Here is a 19,015-nt window from a genome sequence, read left to right as displayed (position 1 = left end):
AGAGTAAGGAGGGGGTTCCTTCAGCGTAGTAGGGACAGAGGAGGATTGGCACTACCGAACTTGGGCGATTACTATTGGGCCGCCAATGTGGCAATGATACGTAAATGGATGATGGAGGGTGAGGGAGCGGCGTGGGAAAGACTGGAGAGAAAGTCCTGTAAAGGGACGAGTTTAGAGGCGCTGGTGACGGCGCCGCTACCGATCTCACCTAAAAAGTTTACCACGAACCCGGTGGTGGCGGCAACATTAAATATCTGGGGACAGTGGAGGCGACAGAGAGGGGTGCGGGGAGCCCTGGTGGGGTCCCCAATCAGGAACAACCATAGGTTCGCCCCAGGAAGAATGGATGGAGGATTTCAGAGCTGGTTCCAGTTGGGAATTAGGAGGGTGGGAGATTTATTTATAGATGGGACTTTTGCGAGCTTGGGAGCATTGGAGGAAAAGTATAAGTTGCCCCGGGGAAATTTCTTGAGATATATGCAGGTGAGGGCATTTACTAGACAACAGGTGAGGGAATTTCCATTGCTCCCGACACAGGGGATACAGGACAGGGTGCTTTCAGGGGTGTGGGTCGGAGAGGGCAAGGTGTCAGAGATTTACCGAGAGATGAGGGAAGAGGGGGAGGAGTCGGTGGGCGAACTAAAAGGAAAGTGGGAAGAAGAACTAGGGGAGGAGATAGAGGAGGGTATGTGGGCTGATGCCCTAAGCAGGGTAAATTCCTCTTCCTCATGCGCCAGGCTTAGCCTGATTCAATTTAAGGTGCTACATAGAGCACACATAACGGGAGCAAGATTGAGCAGGTTCTTTGGAGTGGAGGACAAATGTGGGAGGTGTGGCGGGAGCCCGGCAAACCACGCACATATGTTTTGGGCATGCCCGGCACTGGAAGGGTATTGGAAGGGAGTGACGGGAGTGATTTCGCGGGTGGTGAAGGCCCGGGTCAAACCAGGCTGGGGGTTAGCTCTATTTGGAGTTGCGGAAGAGCCGGGAGTGCAGGAGGCGAAAGAGGCCGACGTTGTGGCCTTTGCGTCCCTAGTAGCCCGGCGCAGGATCCTACTCATGTGGAAGGAGGCGAAACCCCCCGGACTGGAGGCCTGGGTAAATGATATGGCGGGGTTCATTAAACTGGAGCAGATAAAGTTTGCCCTGAGAGGATCGGCTCAAGGGTTCACCAGGCGGTGGCAGCCATTTCTCGACTACCTAGGGGAACGTTAGAGGGAAGACAGATGACCAGCAGCAGCAACCCAGGGGGAGGGGGGGGGGGGGGGAGGGGGGGTTTAGTTTAGGTCAAAGATAAAGGGGTTTTGTTACTTGTGTATTGTTTAAAATTTCTGTATTGTTATTGTTGCGTTTGCTTTGTAAGAGGGGAAAAATTGTTGTTTGGGGAAAAAAATTTCAATAAAACATTTATAAAAAAAAAAAGAATATATAGACAGAGATAGATAGATCTTTGGTCTCTGGGAGAATCCAAGGATATGGGCGGCGATTCTCTGAGCCCCGCGCCGGGCCGGAGAATCGGCGCACCCGCGCCATGATGTGGAGATGCGGCGCCATTTGCGCCGGCACGGTTGGCGCGGCGCCGGCTGCTGGAATCGGCGGGGCCACCGATCCTCTGGCCCGGATGGGCTGAGCGGCCACGCGGATACGACAGAGTCCCGCCGGCGCTGTTCACGCCTGGTTGCTGACGCCGCGAACTTTGCACGAACGGTCGGGGGGGGCGGCCTGGGGAGGCGGGCTCTGCCCTCGGGGGTGGCCTCCGATGGGGTCTGGCCCGCGATCGGGGCCCACCGATCAGTGGGCCGGCCTCTTTCCCCCCCCCCCCCCCCCCCCCCCCCCCCTTGCCCCGGGCCTACTTTCCTGCGCGGCCGGCCCCTGAACACCGACGCCATGCTGAGTTGGGGCCAGCACGCTGAAGAAGTCCCCCGCACATGCGCAGGTTGGCGCGGCCCAACTGCGCATGCGTGGGTTGGCGCAGCGCCCATTTGGCGCCGGGAAGGGAGGCGCGAACACTTGGGCTCCATTTGGGAGGATCGCCCCCATGGAAGGGGTGGGAAAATTGAGTTTAGGCAGAAGATCAGCCATGATCGTGTTAAACGATCGAGAAGGCCCAAGCGGTCATAGAGTTTCCTCCTGTGTGTATTTCTGATGTTTTTCTTATACTCCTACAGTGCACACCTCCACTGTAATTCTCTCCAGCTTACGGCACAAACCCCCACTATAATACTTTTCAATACAGCACAGAATCTTAGTATGACATAGCACAGAAGGAGGTAATCCAGCCCATCATGCCTGTGCTAGATCTTTGCTAGGAATGAGGTGAGATATCCTCCAGTAATAAGCATCAAACTCATCCTGCTCCACATCTATTTTCCCTTTAACTGGCTTTCAGAATATCAGCCAAAGTGTTTTGCAAGTTACCGGACAAAACTCTCACCTGTGAAGACTTGGTCGCTAAAATACCAATAATAAAATCCACTTGACTAAATACCTGTGAACTTTTTCTTCCTGAGCAAATGCAAAAACAGCTCAAGTTACACCATCTGGCCATCGTATTGGTGTATCAATGGACAGCTCGACAAATGGAAATTAATGAAGTGGGGCACTTTCAGCAATTCCCCTGCACACCACCTTTAAACATATCGCTTTAATTTATTTTGGTGTACTGGAGAGTGCGCTGAAATGAACCCTCCAGCGAGGAAGTCCTTGTTAGAAGTGATGTGAATTTCCAGACTTTTCCTCTGTTTCCCCACCACCTCTCCAAACCACTTCAGCCAGGCAATAAATCCTAGTGCTTGGAAAAGTCCTACCCTGTTTATACAAAGAGCAGTCTGCTGTGTCCCTCCTGCTGTGTCCCACCCTAACACTCTCCTTTTTTAACTTTATAGATTGATGTGGAGGGGAAGCAGGAAGTGATCCTTTACGACCAGTGCACGCGAGACCCGGGCAAGCTGGCGTCGGACAGCTTCACCTCTGTACTCCTTGGCAAGCTGGAGGACTGCTTCCACTACGTGTCTCTACTGGCAGGTACAGTTTCCAACCATTTTCCACTCTGGCTGTTAAGGCCCATGGTTTCCTTTTTAAGAAACATAAAAATTACAATTTCCCTGCTGCAGAGCATTTGCAGAATGCTCAAATGTTGTTTGAGATGTGCTTAAGGGGCGTGTTGGATTAAATCATTTTCTTTAGAAGATGTTGTTGACATTCAGGACATGTTTTAAAGTGTTTCTGTGATAGATGTTCATAAGGGCTGTTTGAGGGATGAAGGGCTGATGGCCTACTCCTATTTCCTATGTTCCTACGCCTGCTGGTTGAGTGAATTTGTCCAGTGAGTCCCAGGTCTGTGCTGAGTGAGTTGTGCTCAGGTGAGGTAAGGGTTCTCTGGGTGAATCAGGGGAATATTAGTTGGAGCTTCTGCTCTTATGTCTAGCCAGTGATCTGCTGTTGGAAGTCTGCATGCGTGGCTGTCAAACAACGAAATGGGTTTGACTTTGATTGGCCACTTTGTTGGAAATTCATACCAATACATGGCTCACGTGTGAGGAATGGCCATTTGGGCAAGCTGATGGAGGGCACGGAGCAGCTCTGAAGCTTTGCCTCGAATGGAGGTTTTGTCCTCGAGGGAGAAGAAAGCAAGATTGGGGGGAGGGGGTGGGCAAAAAAATGGAGGCCGTTTTTCTTTTAGAAAGCAAGTTAATTATGTAAAAAATGCTCCTTGATTTTGGCAGTGTGATAATACACGTTACAGTTGGGGATGATAGCGTAATGATTGTATTACTGAACTTGTAATCCCAAAGATGGACCCAGCAATCTGGAGAATTGAGTTCAAATCCCACCTTGGCACTTGGAGAATTTCAGTTCAGTTTAAAGAAAAATCTGTATAACAAAAAGAAGGTGGCATCGGGAAAAAGTGGGCACGTTTTCATTCACCCCCCTATTTATTTTGTCAGAGTCTATTCAACAATTTTACTGTATCTGAAGGCAATGAAATTGTGTAGGAGCGATGCCACAGTAACCATGGGATTGGAATAAGCTGTAAAGAGCCTGACATATGTATAGTCTCCTGCAGTCAAGCCTGTGCAAATCATTCATTCCCAGGAGTGACTAGAGCAACAAGGAACATTAGTCGTGGTCACATCTAAATACCTCCCCTCACACTCCCCTTCAAACTGAGCTTCAAATTGGTCATCAGGTGTGGCGATACCAGTAACAGAATCACATCCTGGATTCAAGCTGTGGTGAAAGCAGAAATTCAGACACCCTGGAAGCAGAAGTCAATCTTGTGTGGCTAATTGCTCAAAGAGAAAGATTTTTTCCAGAGCTGTCAATTAGTGGCTGGCTAAAGATGGAGAACACTTAATGTGGGCTTGCAAAAGCATAGGCAAGTTATAAATTAGTTGCAATGACAGCGCATGATATTCCCCTTTTTTTGTGGGTGCGTGCATATATCTTTCTGTCACTGCCTGGTGAATGGGTCATAGAGATCATTGGGATGAGGATAGCAGCACGTGTCTGCTAATGTCCTTCAGTTGTGGGAGTGCTGAGCTGATGACCTGGTGCAACTTAATAGCAATGCTAGGAACTGGGTTGGACTTTGCTGAAGAACTCTGCTGTAGCAGAGGTAGACCATTCAAACGGCCTTAAAACTGTTCAATTAGATCCTGGTCGAACTGTATCTTAACTTAGTCCTGCAACATTTATTAACCTTATTTAACAAAAATCTAGGAGTGGCACAGTGTGGCAGTGGTTAGCACTGCTGCCTCACCCCATTGGGGACCTGGGTTCGATCACGGCCCCAGGTAACTGTCCGTGTGGAGCTTGCACATTATCCCCGTGTCTGCATGGGTCTCACCCCCACAACCCAAAGATGTGCAGGGTAGATGGATTGGCCACGCTAAATTGCCCCTTAATTGGAAAAATAAAAATAAAAAAGATAAAAATTTAACAAAACTCTGGTCTCAATTTTGATATTTTCAATTAACCTAACCTCAACAGGTTTTTGGGGGGTAAGGAGTTCCCAACCCTTTATGTGGAGCAGTACTTCCTGACATCTCCTGAATGGCAACTTCTCATTTACAGTTATGCCCCCCCCCCTGCCCTCCTTGTTCTGGATTCCCCCAACAAGTGAAATAGTTTGCCTCCATCTACTCTCCCAACTCCTTTTACTCATCACTTCATTACCTTGTACCTCCATAAGACCATAAGACGTGAGAGAAGAATTAGGCCACTCGGCCCATCGAGTCTGCTGCGCCATTCAATCATGGCTGATATTTTCTCATCCCCATTCTCCTGCCTTCTCCCCATAACCCCTGATCCCCTTATTAATCAAGAACCTATCTATCTCCGTCTTACCTCGCTCCTCTTTGACGGACTTCCACTACTGGCGAGTAGTGACTGGAGCTCCATTCCCTGAATTCAGCAATGTGACCAGTGGGATACTAGTGGGTCTGGGTGGCCACGCCATACCTTTTGAATTGTGGGAGTCCATCAAAGCCTCCTGCCATGAGGGATCAACCACCTCTTGGGAGAAGGATTGTTAATGACTATGGAGGCAGAGTTCATGATGAGGCCTGTCAGATTGTTAATCAAACAGCAAGTCTTTCCACTGCAGCACACTATTCGCCAAATGGAAGTATTTGCAGATATGCTAAAGCACTGAAATACTGATGGAGATCCCACCTGCCAGTCAGACCCCTTCATCCTGGGTAAGGGTTTGTCACCTAGGACTGCGCACCTTATATGTATTTAAATGCAGGGCTAACCAACACTGAATGGAGCCGGATTGCTTGAACTCTTATTAGGCAGTAGGTGGATATCGATGTCTCGACTGTTGGTGCAATCGCCTCCTATCTTTCTATCATACCTGCACCCATCAGGATTACTTTTATTTGACAACTTATCGTTGCTGTATCACCCAATTAACAATAAGATGTGGAACTGTGGCAAGCCAACGATGCACTGTGCGTTGACAATGGTGAGACAAAGGACACTCCTGTACATTTACACAGGTGGGATCAGTTCCCTCGTTTGATTCAGATACCGTGGCGGATATTCTTTTTAATTATAGGAAACGGAAGGGTTGGGCAGAATTGAGTTGGAGAGCTCATGCTCAGGTGGGCTTGCGCTGGACTGTCTGCCAATCACTAATGTACTGTGCAAGGGCATTTGAAGTGGCAGCAGAGGTAGTGAGAGGTCAGCACTAGATTTAAGCTGACCGCTCTTCCAATTGTTTGGCAGCGCATGGCCCAAGTTCTCTTGGATGTGAGGCGGCCTCTTTCGACCCTGAATAGCAAGCTGTTCTTTTGGATCATTTAATCATAGAATTTACAGTGCAGAAGGAGGCCATTCGGCCCATCGAGTCTGCCCGATCCTTGGAAAGAGCACCTCAGTTAAGCCCCACGCCTCCACCCTATCCCCTTTATCCCCGTAACTCAGTAACCCCACCTCACCTTTTTGGTCACGAAGGCCAATTTATCACGGCCAACCCACTTAACCTGTACAGCTTTGGACTGTGGGAGGAAACCGGAGCACCCGGAGGAAACCCACACAGACACGGGGAGAACGTGCAGACTCCGCACAGACCGTGACCCAAGCTTGGAAATCGAACCTGGGACCCTGGTGCTGTGAAGCAACTCTGCTAACCACTGTGCTGCCGTGCTGCCCCTAATGGAGTTAGACTTTGAGGGGATAGGCGTTGACTTGGTGCATCAGTGTAAGACAGGCATTAGCAAGTTGGCAGCTCGCTTTAGACAACTTGACCAATATTTATTTTCCATTAACTTCATGGGGAGAGGTGCATAAAACAGCTTGCTGATTGACTGTCACCTGTTTTACACTGTTGAACTAAGTTGAGATGGCCCAAGCAGCATGATGACAGTCAGTCAGCACTGTGTGCACATCTGGAACAGAACAACTGCACAAACACCATCACTGCTCATGTTGAAAGAAACCTTGCACATCTTTTGTTCACAGGTTAGCAAACATATGGAAGAGCCAAGTTAATTTTCTGCTAACACTTTTTTTAGGAACGTTGCGTTCAGGTGTTAATATTGCCTCCTTAAAAGATTATCTTTGCTTGTTTCTGTTAGCTTATTAGCAACTTCTGCAAAAATGTTTGCTACTTTTTTGTGATTTGCGAGAATTAAATGTTTCTGGTACTGACTATCTGCGTGGGAAGGCATTGCTGGAATCAGGAGCTGTTCAATATTTTTGTAACATACAACAGAGCCAAATACAAAGAGTAAAGGTCGAGACAAGATTCAGTTCAGTTCACTGATCTTTAAGCCACTTTTACATGCAGCACATCGGAACTTGAGGTCATAGGACAGTGCCTTCCATGCATTTACATGAACAACTCCCTCTCTCAATGACAGAATCGTGGCTCTCTGATTCTCATGTCAAGGTCATGGAAGCATTTTGATCAGTGTAAACACGGGGAGCTGATATGTGGACATGGTTCTGCTGAGAATCTTGATATAGATGCACTAGTCTAAAAATGCTTGTAAGAGCTACAGTCTACCCAAAGAGGCACAGATCTCCCCAGTGAGGTACAGATCTCTCCAGTGAGCTACAGATCTCCCAAGTGAGGCACAGATCCCTCCAGTGAGGCACAGATCCCTCCAGTGAGGCACAGATCCCTCCAGTGAGGCACAGATCCCTCCAGTGAGGCACAGATCCCTCCAGTGAGGCACAGATCCCTCCAGTGAGGCACAGATCCCTCCAGTGAGGCACAGATCCCTCCAGTGAGGTACAGACCCCGCCAGTGAGGTACAGATTTCTCCAGTGAGGCACAGATCCCTCCAGTGAGGCACAGATCCCTCCAGTGAGGCACAGATCCCTCCAGTGAGGCACAGATCCCTCCAGTGAGGCACAGATCCCTCCAGTGAGGCACAGATCCCTCCAGTGAGGCACAGATCCCTCCAGTGAGGCACAGATCCCTCCAGTGAGGCACAGATCCCTCCAGTGAGGCACAGATCCCTCCAGTGAGGCACAGATCCCTCCAGTGAGGGACAGATCTCTCCCGTGAGGTACAGATCCCTCCAGTGAGGTACAGATCCCTCCAGTGAGGCACAGATCCCTCCAGTGAGGCACAGATCCCTCCAGTGAGGCACATATCTCTCCCGTGAGGTACAGATCCCTCCAGTGAGGTACAGACCCCGCCAGTGAGGTACAGATTTCTCCAGTGAGGCACAGATCCCTCCAGTGAGGTACAGACCCCGCCAGTGAGGTACAGATTTCTCCAGTGAGGCACAGATCCCTCCAGTGAGGCACAGATCCCTCCAGTGAGGCACAGATCCCTCCAGTGAGGCACAGATCCCTCCAGTGAGGCACAGATCCCTCCAGTGAGGCACAGATCCCTCCAGTGAGGCACAGATCCCTCCAGTGAGGCACAGATCCCGCCAGTGAGGTACAGATCCCGCCAGTGAGGTACAGATCTCTCCCGTGAGGTACAGATCTCTCCCGTGAGGCACAGACCTCTCCCGTGAGCACAGATCTCCCCAGTGAGGCACAGATCCCTCCAGTGAGGCACAGATCTCTCCCGTGAGGCACAGACCTCTCCCGTGAGCACAGATCTCCCCAGTGAGGCACAGATCCCTCCAGTGAGGCACAGATCCCTCCAGTGAGGCACAGATCCCTCCAGTGAGGCACAGATCCCTCCAGTGAGGCACAGATCCCTCCAGTGAGGCACAGATCCCTCCAGTGAGGCACAGATCCCTCCAGTGAGGCACAGATCCCTCCAGTGAGGCACAGATCCCTCCAGTGAGGCACAGATCCCTCCAGTGAGGCACAGATCCCTCCAGTGAGGCACAGATCCCTCCAGTGAGGCACAGATCCCTCCAGTGAGGCACAGATCTCTCCCGTGAGGCACAGATCTCTCCCGTGAGGCACAGACCTCTCCCGTGAGCACAGATCTCCCCAGTGAGGCACAGATCCCTCCAGTGAGGCACAGATCCCTCCAGTGAGGCACAGATCCCTCCAGTGAGGCACAGATCCCTCCAGTGAGGCACAGATCCCTCCAGTGAGGCACAGATCCCTCCAGTGAGGCACAGATCCCTCCAGTGAGGCACAGATCCCTCCAGTGAGGCACAGATCCCTCCAGTGAGGCACAGATCCCTCCAGTGAGGCACAGATCCCTCCAGTGAGGCACAGATCCCTCCCGTGAGGTACAGATCCCTCCAGTGAGGCACAGATCTCTCCAGTGAGGCACAGATCTCTCCAGTGAGGCACAGATCCCTCCAGTGAGGCACAGATCCCTCCAGTGAGGCACAGATCCCTCCAGTGAGGCACAGATCCCTCCAGTGAGGCACAGATCTCTCCCGTGAGGTACAGATTTCTCCAGTGAGGCACAGATCTCTCCAGTGAGGCACAGATCCCTCCAGTGAGGCACAGATCCCTCCAGTGAGGCACAGATCCCTCCAGTGAGGCACAGATCTCTCCCGTGAGGTACAGATTTCTCCAGTGAGGCACAGATCCCTCCCGTGAGGTACAGATCTCTCCCGTGAGGCACAGACCTCTCCCGTGAGGCACAGACCTCTCCCGTGAGGCACAGACCTCTCCCGTGAGGTACAGATCCCTCCAGTGAGGTACAGATCCCTCCAGTGAGGCACAGATCCCTCCAGTGAGGCACAGATCCCTCCAGTGAGGCACAGATCCCTCCAGTGAGGCACAGATCCCTCCAGTGAGGCACAGATCCCTCCAGTGAGACACAGCTCCCTCCAGTGAGGCACAGCTCCCTCCAGTGAGGCACAGCTCCCTCCAGTGAGGCACAGCTCCCTCCAGTGAGGCATAGCTCCCTCCAGGGAGGTAGTAGTTGGTCTCCCCGGTCAGATATTTATCTCCCTGGTGTGGTACAGTTCTCTCGTGTGTGGCACTTGTCTCTCGTGTGTGGCACTTGTCTCTCGGGTGTGGCACTTGTCTCTCGGGTGTGGCACTTGTCTCTCGTGTGTGGCACAGGTCTCTCGTGTGTGGCAAAGTTCCCTCTGGAGGGGCACAGGTCTCCCTGGAGGGGCTCAGGTCTCCCTGGAGGGGTACAGGTTTCCATGATATGATCCAAGCGTCTCTGGCAAATTACTGATCTCCCCAGCATGGTACACATCTCACCGGCGTGTTTGTTAAAAACGTTTCATGGGCTGTGAGCATTTCTGGCAAGGCCAGCATTTATTTTCCATCCCTAATTGCCCTTGAGAAGGTGGTGCTGAGCTGCTCTTTTGAACCGCTGCAATCCATGTAGTGTAGGTACACCCACTAAGCTGTTAGGGAGGATGTTCCAAGATTTTGACCCAGTGATACTGAAGGAGCGGTGATATAGTTTCAAGTCAAGTGTGGCTCGGAGGTGAACTGTGATATTCACATGTCCCTGCTGCCCTTGTCCTTCTAGGTGGTAGCGGCTGCAGGTTTGGAAAGTGCTGTCAAAGGAATCTTGGTGATTTTCTGTAGTGCGTAGTACTCTAGTACACATTGCTTTCCCTGTGCATCAGTGGTGGAGGGAGTGAACCCTTAGGATGGTGGATGGGATGCTGATCAAGCAGGCTGCTTTGTTATGGATGGTGTCAAGCTTCTTGAGCATTAATGGAGCCACACTTATCCAGGCATGTGGAGAGTATTCCATCACACTGCTGACTCTTTGGGGACAGGCTTTGGGAAGGCAGGAAGTGAGTTACTACAACTGAATTCCCAGCGTTTTTTGACTTGCTGTTTTAGCCACCGTGTTTATATGGGTAGTTCAGTTCAATTTCTGGTCATTGGGAACTCCCAGGATGTTGATAGTGGTGGATACAGCGATGGTAATGCCATTGAATGTCAAGGGGAGGTTTTTAGATTCCGTCTTCTTGTAGGTGGTCTTTGCCTGACATTTGTATGATGCAAATATTACTTATTAGTCCAAGCCAGAATCTTATTATAATAATCTTAATTTCACAAGTAGGCTTACATTAACACGGCAGTGAAGTTACTGTGAAAAGCCCCTAGTCGCCACATTCCGGAGCCTGTTCAGGAACACAGAGAGCGAATTCAGAATGTCCAATTCACCTAACAGCACGTCTTTCAGGACTTGTGGGAGGAAACCGGAGCACCCGGAGGAAACCCACGCAGACACTGGGAGAACGTGCAGACTCTGTGCCACCCAATGGTCCAGATCTTGCTGCTTATGGGTACAGGCTGCTTCAGTATCTGAGGAGTTGCAAAATGGCGCTGAACGTTGTGCAAGATGTCCTGCAATATTGCTTCACCAGGTTGACACCTCATTCTTGGGAATATCTGGTGCAGTTCTTGGCATGCCCCTCTTCATTATTCTTTGACCCAGGATTGATCATTTGATGGTAATAGTAGAGTGAGAGATATGCCAAACCTTGTGGTTGACTTTTGTTGTCTCAGATGGGCCACAGCACCTCAGGAATGCCCAGTTTTGAGTTGTTAGATTTGTTTTGCATATATCCCATTCAGCACAGTGGTAGTACTATACAACACAATGGAGGGTATTCTCAATGTTGTCATGATATTCAGATAAACATATCATGGTGCAAACACACATACACACATCTGGACAGATCAACGGACCAATCAACACACACGCAACATCACAGCCAATCACCAGTGAGAGCACACGCACTATAAAACAGGGAACACCACAGTTCCCGCTCATTCCAGCAGGAGATAGCTCAGAGCACCGAGCTCACAGCGTGCCACTCAGACATACACCATGTGCTGAGTGCCTCTCTAAGATAGTGTTAGGGCTAGGTCCACAGGTTAACGGGTAAAGTACGAACCACAGTCATACGTTTACAGATGTTGTTATCAAGAGTAATAAAACAGAGTTGTACCATCTACAACCGTGTTGGTTCGTTTGTATAGCGGAACACCCAACACGACAAATGTGAAGGCGGGATTTTTTTCTCAACAAGAACTGTGGGGTAGTCACATGGAGTTTAATGTGGATAAGGGAGAGGTTATCCATTTTGGCCGAAAAAATAGAAAGGCAAATTATTTTCTTTTTAAATTAAAAAAATATAAATTTAAAGTACCCAATTAATTTTTTTTCCAATGAAGGCGTAATTTAGCGTGGCCAATCCACTTATCCTGCACATTTTTGAGTTGTGGGGGTGAGACCCGCGCAATCACGGGGAGAATGTGCAAACTCCACAAAGACAATGACCTGGTACCGGGATCGAACCTGTCAGGCAGCAGTGCTAACCACAGTGCCACCGTGACCCCCCTGCCAAATTATTATCCAAAGGAAAAGCTGGTTCAAGATGATTCCGGGCAGAGGGATCTGGGTGTCTTAGTTCATGAATCACAGAAATTCAGTCTGCAGGTACAGCATGTAATTAAAAAGGCAAATGGAATTTTAGCGTTTATTGCAAAAGGACTGGAGTATAAAAGTAGAAAATTGTTTGTTGCAATTGTATAGGGTGTTGGCGAGACCACATCTGGAGTATTGTGTTCAGTTTTGGTCCCCTTATTTGAGGAAGGATGTGGTGGCATTAGAGGCAATTCAGAAGAGATTCACCAGATTGATTCCGGGGATGAAAGGGTTAACGTATGAGGAGAGATTAAACAGTTTGGGCTTATTCTCGCTGGACTTTAGAAGAATGAGAGGGGATCTGATCGAGGAATATAAAATACAAAGAGGGATTGATAAAGTAAACGTAGACGATATGTTCCTCCTTGTGGGGCAATCTAGAATAAGAGGTCACAGATCATAGAATTTACAGTACAAAAGGAGGCCATTCAGCCCATCGAGTCTACATCGGCCCCTGAAAGACCACCCTACATAAGCCTCCACCCTAACCCGTGACCCAGCAACTCCACCTTGGACACTAGTGTGACCTATCCACCTAACCCGCACATCTTTGGACTGTGGGAGGAAGTTGGAACACCCGGAGGAAACCCACGCAGGCACGGGGAGAACATGCAGACTCTGCACAGACAGTGACCCAAGCCGGGAATCGAACCCGGGTCCCTGGTGCTTTGAAGCCACAGTGCTACCCACTGTGCTACTGTGCCGCCCACAGATCTAGGTTGAGAGGTGGTAGACACTGTGCTACTGTGCCGCCCACAGATCTAGGTTGAGAGGTGGTAGATTTAGAACTGAGATGAGGAGGAACTACTTTTTGCAGAGAGTGATGAATTTGTGGAACTGGTTGCCCCATAGTGTGGTGGAGTCTGAATCATTTAATGGTTTCAAGGAGGCGATAGATACATTTATGATTAAAGGGTTAAAGGGATATGGGGAACAGGCAGGGAAGTGGATTTGAGACCAGGAATAGATCAACTATAATGGCAGAGCAAGCTTGAAGGGCTGAATTGCCTACTTCTGCTCCTAGTACATATATACCAATGTCACTCCGACCAATACGATCATGGACAGATGCATTTGCAACAGATAGATTGATGAGAATAGGGTCTAGGAGGTTTTCCCCTCTTGTTGGTTCCTTCACCACCTGCTGCAAACACAATCTAGCAGTTATGCCCTTTAGGAATCGGCCAGCTCGGTCAGTAGTGCTGCTACAAAGCCACTTTTGGTGACAGCCACTGAATTCCCCCAACCCTGAGTATATTCTGCGTCCTTGCCACTTTCAGTTCTTCCTCCAAGTGGTGTTGAACTTGGAGGAGTACAGATGGGGGATTGCAGTGGGTGGTTGGTTTTATTGCCCATGTTTGACTTCGTGCCATGAGACCGTATGGGGTTCTGAGTCAATATTGAGGCCTTCATCCCCACTGTATACCACTGTGCCGCCACCTCAGCTGTCCCACTTGGCAGGACAGACTCAGGGATGGTAATTGTGTCTGGGACATTAGTTGTAGTGTATGACTCAGTGAGTCAAGCTGTTGCTTAACTAGGCTGTGGGACAGCTCACCCAAGTCAGTAAGGAGGAGTTTGCAGGGTTGGTAGGGCTGGTTGCGCTGTTGTCATTTCTAGCATTTAAGTCAATGCCAAATAGCCAATCCAGTTTTATTCCGCATTGTCTTTTCTGTAGCAGTTTGGTGCAGCTGCGTGTCTTGGTAGGCCATTTCGGAAGGTGGTTAAGACTTAACCACATTGCTGTGGGTCTGGAGTCACATGTAGGCCAGACCAGGTGAGGATGGCAGATTTTTTTTCCCTAAAGGACATTAGTGAACCAGATGACAAATATGCTGCATTACAGAGACTAGTTTTCAATTCTTGATTTTTTTTAAAAATGAATTAATTGAATTCCACAGAGCAGAACATTAGTCTGGATATCTGGGTTACATTCCATCCAGTTACATTAACACTATGCCACCATCTCTCTGTCCTGTTACAGGTCTCCCTAATGAGGTACATTCCTCCCATCGCAGTGCTATTGTAACTGATGTTGGTCTCCTCATCCAGTCCAATGGGTGAAACCTGTAGTTGGAATCTTGAGGTTACCCTGAGTATCAACAAATCTGAGGATGTTACTAAAGCCATTCATAACTGTTGAAGCAGCAACTGTGTCAGCTTAGTTGCAGAATAATATATATGGGGCGGGATTCTCCGCAGCCCTGCACGGGGGCGGAGAATCGATCTTTACGTGGAAATCGTAGCCGCCGCCCGGAGAATCGCTCGCGCGCGGATTACGCGGCGCGGCTGGGGGGCCATTGACAGAGGCCCCTCCCCAGCGATTCTCTGGGCAAAACTGGCCGAGTTCCCGACGGTGTGGTTCTAACCACGTATCGACCATCGGGAACCTCGCGTGGCGGCTGCGGGCTCAGTCCTCGGCCGCCCCGGTGGGGGGCGGGGGGATTGAGCACCGGGGGGGGGCCTCATGGGCGGCCAGGGCAGCGATCGGGCGGCTCGGATCCGCGGGCATGCGCCATCTCGGGGGGGGGGGGGGGGTCGGGGCTACGCTCTCGACGTCGGTCCGAGTCCGCCATCACGTACGCCGTGGCCGCTGCAGGCCGCCGCCGTGAGCATGCGCGGACTCCCGACCGGAAGTGCGGGGTCCCGTATCTGCAGCCAGAGATGCGAGAAGCACTCTGGGGCCCTGCCAGCCCCTTGCAGGTAAAAGAATCGCTCGATTTCTTTTAAGGAAAGTCAAGAGTGAAACACTGCCGTGGGGACATAGCCCCATTTTTGGAGAATCCAGCCCATGGTGTGCTATATTAAGTGTTAACTCCTATTTCAGCATTACACTATCCCACCTGAAGTGACGGGCTTCTGCTATTAAATGCCATTTTGGAAGCTATGGGGTGAACTTTTAATCAAGGGTCAAGAGCCTCTGATTATAGCAGCTTTAGACACACCCACGGTCATGATGAGTCTGAGAGGTGTGGGCCATTCATTTGATCTTTAGTCACTACCCTGGTTTAGCACAGTGGGCTAAACAACTGGCTTGTAATGCAGAACAAGGCCAGCAGCGTGGGTTCAATTCCTGGACCGGCCGCCCCGAACAGGCGCCGGAATGTGGCAACTAGGGGCTTTTCACAGTAACTTAATTTAAGCCTACTTGTAACAATAAGTGATTATTATTATATTATTATTATCAATACCCCCACACCACCCCTTTTCACCCTGAGCCCACCACTGGAAACCCTAGTCGGCATGGGAAAGGGGACCTTAACAGACCCCTTCATTAAATCCAATTGGCCTCAATTGGCTACCTGCCAGGGGGCAGCCGATCCAATCCCAAGCCGCCCTTTTTAGAAATGGCTTGGGGTTCTGGGTCATTGTGCACCTGCCAGTCTCCAATCCGGACCCGTAACCGTTTTCAAAACCCACCCCAATTTTTTTAAATTATCCATTTCTGGGATGTGGGCGTCTCTGGCCCGGCCAGCATTTATTGGCCATTCTTCATTGCCCTTGGTGGTGGAGAGCTGCCTTCATGAACCGCTGCAGTTCATGTGGTGCAGCTACATCCACAGTGCTGTTAGGGAGAGATGGCTTCACTTGATAGCCTCCAGGAGAAGTGCATGGGAAGGCTGGATCATGTCGAGAAGCTGGCCCAACACTTTTTCTTTTCTGAATTTCCCAGCCTCCACCTCCAAAGCCCACCACCCGCAGAGCTAGGAAAGTTGTACCCTGGGATTGAAATGTTGTATCGCTATGATATTAATGAGATCCCATCCGCAATGAGAAAAAAAGTGGAGCATTGTACAAAGTCAGTGCTCTGAGATGAAATAGATTCCGCGAACAGTGGCAGGAATTGTGAGCAGCTCATTTAGTGATTTATACGTGTTTAAGATAAGCATTTCTTCAAACTTCTGAAGGCTATCCCTGCAATTATACGACACTGGACAAGAAACTTTGTTACATTTTCTTGCGGGATTGTTGGCAAGAACAGTCTAATTTAATTGCTGCTGTAATAACCTCAAAGCCAGGTTTATGATTTGCTGTAATATTTTTGAGAGTACTATTTGAAAATAAATGTAGGCAAAGAACATGCACATCTGGTATTCAAATGCGTTAGATGAGGAACGGATGGGCAATTTTCCTCAACCTTTCCGTTCCATAGGACCCAGAGAACTTTGGAACTGTCTATTTGTGACGATCGTGACCTATCAGGTGATCTTAGTCAGTCACGTGAAGCTGCAAAAGGGGACAGTCAAGCAGCTGACACAGTTGAGAACCATCTGGCTGCAGGCACCACTCGAGCAGAAAGAGAAAGAAGAAAAACATTCCCTTTGTGATCCTGTGAACCCTTCACTTCCTAATTAGGCCGTCAGTGAACGGATGGTGGGGGGCAGGGGGGTGTAGCCAAGGCCGTGGAAATGTAAAATAGTGGCCCATTGCTGCACTCCACAACAAATAAAAAAACAGGGATCTTTCCACAAGCTGCTGTCTATATAAAATGCCCATAGGAATACAAAAAGGTGGGAAGAGAATAATATTTTGCCAAGGTTGCTGTGAAAGAAAATAAAAATCTACCCTGCGATTAATCCCCCCAAATTATTTATTTTCCACGTGGGGCCCTGCAGAGCGAACGTTGGTAGCTCTGTGGAATGTTGCACTGCTCACAGACACCAGGGGGGGATAAATTCTACCATGTAACAGTCCCAGTGCTTTGATTCGGGCAATGGGAAGGAGGAGGGGGGGGGGCACATTTTGGGTATTTGGTAGGACCTTATGGGTAACCTCTGCCGGTACGGGAATTGAACCAGCGCTATTGCTGACGCTCCGCATCATGAACCTGCCGTCCAGCCAACTGAACTAAACTGACCCCTTTAACATGATTTTTTTTTAAACGTCCAAAGTACATTGTAGAAGCAGAACACGTGCAAGAGGTTGACAACAAACCAAAAAAGGAAATGTTAGGATGGGTGATGGAAAGAGTTGGGTCAAGAATCCTTAAAAGGGGAAGCAGGAAAATGGAGAGGCAGAGAGATTTATGGAGGGGTTTCTGGAGCTGAAGGCATGTCAATGGTCGGATCAAGGAAGTCGGAGACGGACAACAACAACTTGCTCTATGATTTTGAGTCCATACAGATTGATATTTGACTACCTGATTTCATTTCATGTACAAATCTCACAACTGACAGAGATGGAAGATTCAGGTTTGGCTCCTTGAACCAAGGTCATCTTTTGTACACTCAACTCCACCTCACCCCACCACCGCCTCTGTCGGCTCCTCCACTGTTGCTAAATTATCCGACTGCTTATCTACCATCCAGTACAGGAGGAATTTCCTCCAATTAAATATTGGGAAGACTGAAGCTATTGTTTTCAGTTCCCGCTCCGAACTCCGTTCCCTAACTATTCACTCCATCCCTCTCGCTGGCAACAGTCCGAGTTTAAACCAGTCAGAAAATTGGTGTCACACTTGACCCTGAGATAAACTTCCAATCTCACATTAGCGCCATCTCTAAGACCATCTCAGGCTCTATTCCACCAGACTCCTTGCTGCTCTCCCACATTCAACCCTCTATTAACTTGAGACCATCTAAACCTCTGTTACCCGTGTCTTAACTCACAGTTCTCCTTTCACCCCAGACCCACAATGGTTCCTGGTCAGGCAATGACCTGAGTTTGTAATTTTCATAATTGTTTTCAACTCTCTCCAGGGCCAAGGTCCTCTCTATCTCTGTAATCTCCCCTAACCCCACAATCCACTGAAATATCTGTCCTTCTCTAATTTCGGCCTCCTGTACATTCCAAATTATAATTGCACCATTGTCGCCTTGCCTTCATTTGTTTGGGACTCAAGCTCCCGACATCTCTCTACCTTGCTTTCCACCTTTAAGATACTTCTTAAAACCTCCCTCTCAGACTAAGGGCGGTACCTACCGGTCACGGTGCGCAAAGTGACCAATAGATGCCAGGAGATTCCACTTCTGGGATCTACTCCGCTCATCTCGTGAGATCGAATGCAATCTAAAGCGGTCCCGTGAGACATCGCAATATGAATCCTGCCCATTGTGGGCGGGATCACTTTCTTGCAAATCTGCATCTTGGAGTGAGATAGCTAGTCTCACTGCAATATGTGTTCCCAAGAACTACCCAAGGCATGGGATCTAACTCCCTCGTCTTGGAGACCTCAAGCAAGCGCCATTCAGTGGTGGTCTCCACAAAAGGAGATCAGTCGGAAAGGCACCCGTGGGGTTGGAGGCCCCCAGGGATATGCCCTCACGGCAAGGTGCAGCCTGACACCAGTGCAGTGCTAGCCTGGCACCCTGGCAGCAAATCCATTTCACATGGTGTGTCTTCATGTTGCACATCTCTGCTGATGGCTGAAGAGGCTAAACCTTGAGAGGCAGTTTCTGTCACATGTGCCGCACATAAAACTACCAAGTGTTGTTGTGGGTTGCTGCCACTGATCATTGTAGTGATGAACACGTCAGGCTACAGGAGGTGTTGTTTCTCTTTGTTGTCCGCTCGTGACTTCCAGGTGTGATAATTGATGTTGAGGGCCTTCACGTCACGCTCACAAGCATCCTTGACGTATCCTATTGGTCGTCTGGTCCGGCTACCACACCATAAAAAATGTCCTTGGGTCTGTGACTGTCCTTGATTCTGCAGATGTACCCGGGTTAACACAGCCACCTCTGGTGAGTGCTAACAAGCGTGGGAGCTATGTCTCTGAGA

General features: G+C 49.5%; 1 protein-coding gene across 1 annotated transcript in view; it reads left to right on the top strand.

The window, feature by feature from the left end:
- The window catches only part of LOC140430999 (dual specificity protein phosphatase 8-like), a 326,424-nt gene that overhangs the window by 162,630 nt on the left and 144,779 nt on the right, over positions 1-19,015 (top strand). The window contains exon 3 of the mRNA XM_072518888.1: positions 2,886-3,024. Within this exon, the coding sequence (XP_072374989.1) occupies positions 2,886-3,024 (139 nt within the window). The remainder of the gene's footprint in view (positions 1-2,885; positions 3,025-19,015) is intronic.

This window comes from Scyliorhinus torazame, chromosome 10, assembly GCF_047496885.1.
Source record: "Scyliorhinus torazame isolate Kashiwa2021f chromosome 10, sScyTor2.1, whole genome shotgun sequence".
Lineage (NCBI taxonomy): Eukaryota > Metazoa > Chordata > Chondrichthyes > Carcharhiniformes > Scyliorhinidae > Scyliorhinus > Scyliorhinus torazame.
Note: the sequence above shows the minus strand (reverse complement) of the source record. Positions and strands in the feature narration are given on the sequence as shown.